The sequence below is a fragment of the Olea europaea genome, chromosome 2 (genome assembly GCF_002742605.1).
Source record: "Olea europaea var. sylvestris chromosome 2, O_europaea_v1, whole genome shotgun sequence".
Taxonomy (NCBI): Eukaryota; Viridiplantae; Streptophyta; class Magnoliopsida; order Lamiales; family Oleaceae; genus Olea; species Olea europaea.
In genome coordinates, this window is record NC_036238.1 from 20,769,330 (window position 1) to 20,775,948 (window position 6,619).

The 6,619-nt window shown below is 35.9% G+C and overlaps 1 protein-coding gene across 2 annotated transcripts; it reads left to right on the forward strand.

Annotated features, from left to right (window-relative positions):
* The first annotated feature begins 2,297 nt into the window (after positions 1-2,297).
* On the forward strand, positions 2,298-6,327 carry LOC111366003. 2 transcript variants are annotated; one of them, XR_002697563.1, is made up of 3 exons: positions 2,298-2,584; positions 4,531-5,996; positions 6,101-6,327. XR_002697563.1 is itself a non-coding variant. In XM_022986616.1 (2 exons), exons 1-2 carry the CDS (start codon positions 2,492-2,494, stop codon positions 5,845-5,847), a joined length of 1,410 nt encoding a protein of 469 aa, XP_022842384.1. In that variant the 5' UTR covers positions 2,298-2,491; the 3' UTR covers positions 5,848-6,327. The 2 variants fall into 2 exon arrangements, 1 of the variants encoding a protein (XP_022842384.1); XM_022986616.1 differs by having other exon boundaries at positions 4,531-6,327.
* The last annotated feature ends 292 nt before the right edge of the window (positions 6,328-6,619 follow it).

The window sequence follows — 6,619 nt, forward strand, 5'->3', positions numbered from 1 at the left end:
ATATTCACACTTTTTCAACAATATATTTTTATTAACTTTTATCAAAATCTATTAAATATCTGTTTTTAATATATACATGGACCTAAAAGTGTGTACACCGTGAGATTGCCACAACATTTTGTTGCATTTTACCTAACATGACCCCCTTTGATATGAAGTAGAACTAATCTTGATCTATTGTCTAGCAGTATGCTTGACACGACTCAAACCTTTTGCTCGATACAACAAGAAAATTTATGTCTCGATGTCTCCCATATAGCACTTTATGTTGACGACCTTGTCGTACTGTATAATTTGTGTAAGTCCGTCGATGCAGTAGATTAGTTTCTTGATACTAATCATTGTGATTCTTCATGTAACTTATGGTGCTTAAATTTTGTAGATATCCACTGTGAACAGTGTTCATAAATTCATCATATAAATATTAATTGTAGTTAAAATTTTGATCTTAAACATAAATTGAAATGGAAGTGTATCTTGACTCCTAATTTTGGTTCATCATTTAAATAAAGTTGGGTGGCTTGCTTAGCCGCAGCCGACTGTGGCCACTTGGTCAAGCACTAACAAAAAAAAAAGGTTATTCTCGCTTATTTATGCGTGGGAGTTAAAATCAGATTTTTAGTAATTTTGATAAAAGTCGATTAAATGTGTCATCAAAAAATTGTGAATCCAATAAAATGTTACAATTTTCAATTCGATCTAACGATTTGTCGATTGGGTCCAGATACAATCCCCAATAAATAACGTGTTGACTAAGACCAAACAAGATCACGAAGGTCACGTGATAGAGGGTGTAAAATTCGGTATGAGGCCATAAACGCACGTCACATTAAGTGAGCAACTGCCCCGACACCTGGCGTCAGTTTGCCATTAATAGCCCGAACCGTTCTATCCTGCGCCGTAACAAAATGGCACGTTAAGTAAAATCCATATAGAACAGGAGGTCAATAATGTCATTTAAACCCAACATTATCCGTCAAACACATTCCTCATCACATAATGTAATTATTTCACAAATCTGAAATCTCTGTTTTTTCACTTTTTATTTGTCATTTACTTGACCCCACCATCCAACATAATTACAAAATAACAGCTAGTGAGAGACTATCTCAAAGAAAGAGCAAAATAAATGGGACTATATACTAATTGGTACCATGGCAACACTACTCTTGAAACTCTATACATACATTCGAGATCGAATTGCTGGTTTGAACTTGACATTAATATTACGTTGACACTATTAAGATGATTGTTCCTAGACCTAAACATTTGATTCCGAATTATGAATACTTAAAAAACCTATGTTTCAAATTTTGTGCTCAATAGTACATATGTAAAAGGGATAATTTAAGTGCATACCAAAATTGATGATTCACTTATCCCCTTTCTTAATGACATACAATTGAAATGACTCCTCTAATCAGTCGTTCACTCTGTCTTTATCATAGCCTCGTGAATGAACGAAAGAAGGAAAGTTACAGAACGGGACAATGAAGGCTTGCAAATTAGAAAGCAAACAATAACTTCTTAATCCCTAAACCTCGTAAAAGTGTTAACACACCCCTTTTGTTTATTAATAATAATAATAATAAGGTAAATGAAGTTGAATAATAGTCACTTACTCTCTTTTATAGCCTCGTGAACAAATGAAAGAAGAAAAGTTACAAAATAGAACAATGAAGGCTTGCGAAGTAAATAGCACACAATAACTTTTCAATCCCTCTAACCTTATAAAAGAACTAACGCACCCTTTTTATTTATTATCAATAACAAATGAAGCCGACTGCTTTGCTATCCTACACTAATTGTAGGGTTTCAGCACTTGACTATCGGTCCATGTTTGATATAGCTAAAAATTAGATTTTGATTAAAATTTATTAAAAATATTGTTGAAAAATTGACAAAATTTGTAATTTTAACTTAAATTTTTATCAATTTTTTAAGCTACACCAAACATGAACTTAGAATCCGTTTGATTCTCATTTTTCTAGAAATGAAAATGAAAAATGTAGTCGTTACGGGACCAATACAAAAGATAGAAAATTAAATATGGTAGCATAATGTGATTGAAAACGATTATATTTTTCATTTTTTTGGTCAAAGAATGGGAATCAAACGGGTCCTTAATCTAACAAGTATTGCGTCACCTAAAAACGGTTATTTTATTTGGAAAGTGTTTCAAATTAAAAAAATAAAATAAAATACAATATAGGTGGTGGATGGGAGTATAAAATAAAAGCCAGAGGGGCACTAAATAAATTAAATAATTTTGTGGGTTCAATTAATTATAAAGGCACCGTTTCTTGGTTGGTTTGTGTTTGTGTTTCACCTTCCTCGACTATGCCATGTGATCTTTCGTAGCTCTCTTGATTGATTCCGACGAAAGCTACAGGTACAAATTCATCAATCCACACGTCAAACCGCAGGAATTTGACGTCAATTCGCCGGAGAGTTTGATATTCCTTTTTACTGGTGTGGAAAAGGAATAACCATGAGTAATGTTCATAATAGCGTGGAGACTGTAAATGCTGCGGCAACTGCCATAATTACTGCTGAATCCAGAGTTCAACCATCTACACGACAGGTGTATATAGATTTATTGTTGGATGTGTTTGTGTGTAGAGGTTTTCATTTTACTTCGCTTATTACCTGTTTTTGGATGTGGAAATGTTGCTCGATGTGATCTTTCTCGACTTGTGCGAGTCTTATTTTTTTACTGTTAAAATGAAATTGATGTGGTTTGCTTGTTGATTTTTTTATTCTGGTTGTTGAATTTGAAGCTTCGTTTTGTACTATTTTTATTTTTATCGGAGGAAGAGGGGAAAAAAGTTTGGAGCTTTCATTTTTCAATATAATTCATCATGTTCCGGGAGAATTTTGGTACAATCCAGACGATATATAAAAATTCAAGAGATACTGTTTTGTAAACTAAATTCAATTTTTTCAAGCTAAATTTGACCTTGAATTGAGATTTGAAAGAATGAACTTTCGAATTATAATGATTTCTTATATTCATAGTTAAGCTTGGACAGATTTATTTATTTATTTTTAATTATTTTTCTCAGAGCAAACGTTTTTTCTTAGTTAACTGTATTTGTAGAATTTTCTTGTACTGTACCTCCACAATTGAAGTGCATAGAGAGATTGGGTCAATGCGGGTAATCCTTCTTCATCACTTTAATCATCAAAGCCCATTCTTTTCCTTTAGATTTCACCTTTGATTGAGAATAAGCTGTGGTTTCAAATCTTGGTTAGCATTTATGAGCTCTTGGCTTCTTGGACATTACAAACAGAAAATCATTTTCAGGAGGAACTCTATATGGACTTCTATTCAATTGAATTTGCGTTAAATATCTGCACATGGATCGGAAGCTCTAACAAATAACATAATCTATAGCTTTTGGTTGGTCAGTTTTGGCCTGGATGCGTCAATTTGTACTTTTTGCTTCTTATAGACGAGAAAAGCGGCAAAGCCTTCAAGGTCAAAGGGTGTTGGCGTGAGAAACCTTACTCAAATTCTAGTGCTAGTATAAATTATGCACACTGCAAGAAAGGACAAGAAATAATCAGGCTTAAGAAAATATTGTCATGATAGTGCTAATGTAAGAAAATGAAGAAGCAAGAAGGAAACGAAAATATAGGGTATTGAGCTGTTGGGTTCGGGATAGAGTTATTAACAACCTCATCTCTGTGTATTGCCAGAAGAAGTAGCAGAATGAGGTGGACTTCTCGCGGACATGGTCCAGTTGTAGCTTTTCTTTAGCTATTCATGTTAATTCTTTGTCTACTTTGGTATGGTGCTTCTTGAAAATAACTTCAAGAGCACGTCGGTTAACTCTGTCTTAGTTTGACAAAAGAGAGTAGTAGACTTATCCATTATCATTAATCGGCATAATTGAAGTAATATGTGGACTTTGAAAATGTTAATAAGTGGGAATGAAGTTTTGGCTCTAATGCTGAATTCATAGTCTTTGGCTTAATACATGTTTGCTTGACGTATTATTGAAAAGCAGCAACTTAATTCATGTAGGATTAGGAAAACAAAGTTTCACCATCCTGCTGAATTAGCTGTCTTGCAAAACTAGAAAGTCATCTTTCTAATTAGTAATCATAAAAATTTTACCAGGAGTTACATTTTTTATTTCCAATCTAGTGGAGGACATCCTTAGATTTGAGTACTTTAATTGCTTACCTTACTGTAGTGGTTTTTTTTTTTTTTTTTTTTTTTTATGATGTCTTCCTGATACTTTATTTGAACAAATGGACTGCAAGTACCTAATAGTTAGCTTGCTTCCCATTAACTTTTTAAAGCCAATTTGATTTGTCCCTACTATGTGTGCTTGTCTGCTAGTTGTTTACATTATAAAATAATGCTCGTCGTTCTCATTTTGTCATGGAGTTGAAAAAAAATACTCTCTCTTTATGCAAATATGGATCCCTCTCCACCTCCTAGTTTTTCATTGATTGGGTCTTACAGGAGTCGTTAATTTGGCCTAATTCATAACATCTATTATGTTTATTTTGCTTCAGAAGAGACGATGGGGAAGCTGCTGGAGTCTGTATTGGTGTTTTGGTGTACACAAACCCAAGAAACGAATTGGACATGCTGTTCTTGTTCCTGACCCAACTCCACCAGGGGTTGAAGCTCCTCTTACTGAAAATCCAAACCATTCTGCCACCATAGTATTGCCCTTCATAGCCCCTCCCTCTTCACCTGCATCTTTTCTCCAATCAGATCCTCCATCTGCCACCCACTCACCTGCAGGTTTTCTTTCCCTAACGGCCCTCTCTGTTAATGTATACTCTCCTGGTGGGACAGCACCAATTTTCACAGTTGGCCCCTATGCTCATGAGACTCAATTAGTTTCACCACCGGTTTTTTCTGCCGTCACCACTGAACCATCAACTGCTTGTTTTACTCCCCCTCCTGAGTCAGTGCAAATGACAACACCTTCTTCACCAGAAGTGCCATTTGCTCAGCTTTTGACATCATCACTAGCACGTAATAGAAAAAACAGTGGAATCAATATGAAATTCTCATTATCCCAATATGAGTTCCAGCCTTATCAATACCCGGGAAGTCCTGGAGGTCGTCTAAAATCACCAGGTTCAGCAATTTCTACTTCAGGAACCTCTTCACCCTTTCCTGATAAGCTACCTATTGTTGAATTCCGCAAGGGGGAAGCTCCTAAATTTCTTGGATATGAACACTTTGCCAATCGTAAGTGGGGTTCAAGAATCGGCTCTGGATCATTGACTCCAACCGGTTGGGGATCAAGGCTAGGCTCTGGAACATTGACACCAAATGGTGGGCTTTCTAGGTTAGGTTCTGGAACTGTAACACCTAATGGTGGAGAACCCCCATTTCAAGACAGATATCTTCTAGAGAGCCAAATTTCAGAAGTGGCATCCCTTGCCAACTCAGATAACGAATCAAAAGATGGGGAAGTTGTAGCTGATTATAGAGTCTCATTTGAGCTTATTGGTGGAGATATTCCGACCTGTGTGGTAAAGGAGTCAGTTCCATCACACAAAATTGCCTTGCAAACTGTACCAGCGACAGCAATGAATGCTACAAATAAAAACGATTTGATGGCAAAGAACACAGATCGTTGTGGAGAATATTCTGATGGGGAAACTGTCGGTGAAGTTCCCAACATGGTTCGGAGGCATCGTACCATTTCACTAGGTTCTAGCAAGGATTTCAATTTCAACAATGCAAAGGAAGAAGTCTTAGACAAGTCCACTATTGACTGTGAGTGGTGGACTAATGACGAAGTTGCAAAGAAGGAATTAGGTCCTCAGAAAGACTGGACTTTCTTCCCAGTACAGCCCGGGGTCAGCTAATGTTAGACTTGTGCATATTTCCGCTAAAATTAAGTTTTATCTACTTAGGACTCGTGCAGGTTTCAACCCAAGAATGCAGTTATGGAGGTAGAGATTGTGCAAGCCCGTGAAAGCTATGTACAAATGCGTTACGCAGCTTAGTTGTTGGAGTAAGTCCGCTTCAAGAGTATTGTTATAAAATTCTCTTTGTGCTATTCTTTATTTTAGATATATACATTAATAAAACAAGCGTTTTTACTTTTTTCTGAATCAGCTCTGAACAGAAACAAACATTCATGTAAGTGAATTCGTTTATGAAATCTCGTGCCTCCTAAATTGCCTTGTAGTATGTATAGAAACATGGGAGTAGATTACTCTTACTTCTGTCATTAAAATTGTATTCTGTTTCAAGGATCTGCTGATATCTCTGTATCTATTTTTATTTACCTTGTATTTTCTTGAACTCATACATGAAACTATATACTTATTAGCTTTGTGATACCACGAAAATGAGCCTCGTTTTGTATGTTGAAGTATCTAGCTTAACCTCTTAGAGAGGAGCCATTTATACATTTTATTGTTTGTTTAATTTAGTTTTTAACATATTCCTCATGTGCATGTTGTTCCCTGGGATTGGGATTGGGATTGGGTTTGGACCTTTCGTGTGCAGCTTATGTGGAAGGCGAAGAAAGCCTCCTTTCGGGTGGGCCCGAGGCTTCATTGTATAACTCTGAAAGAGCTAGAATTCTAACATTGTGTCGGGATGATTCATTGTTAATCAAAAGTTTGACCC

What these genes read in the sequence shown, in the direction of transcription:
- LOC111366003 (XM_022986616.1), top strand. Translation starts at nt 2,492, where the DNA reads ATGAGTAATGTTCATAATAGCGTGGAGACTGTAAATGCTGCGGCAACT. An exon ending in TTCAACCATCTACACGACAG is followed by an intron (nt 2,585 to 4,530) that starts GTGTATATAGAT and finishes ATTTTGCTTCAG; the next exon opens with AAGAGACGATGGGGAAGCTG.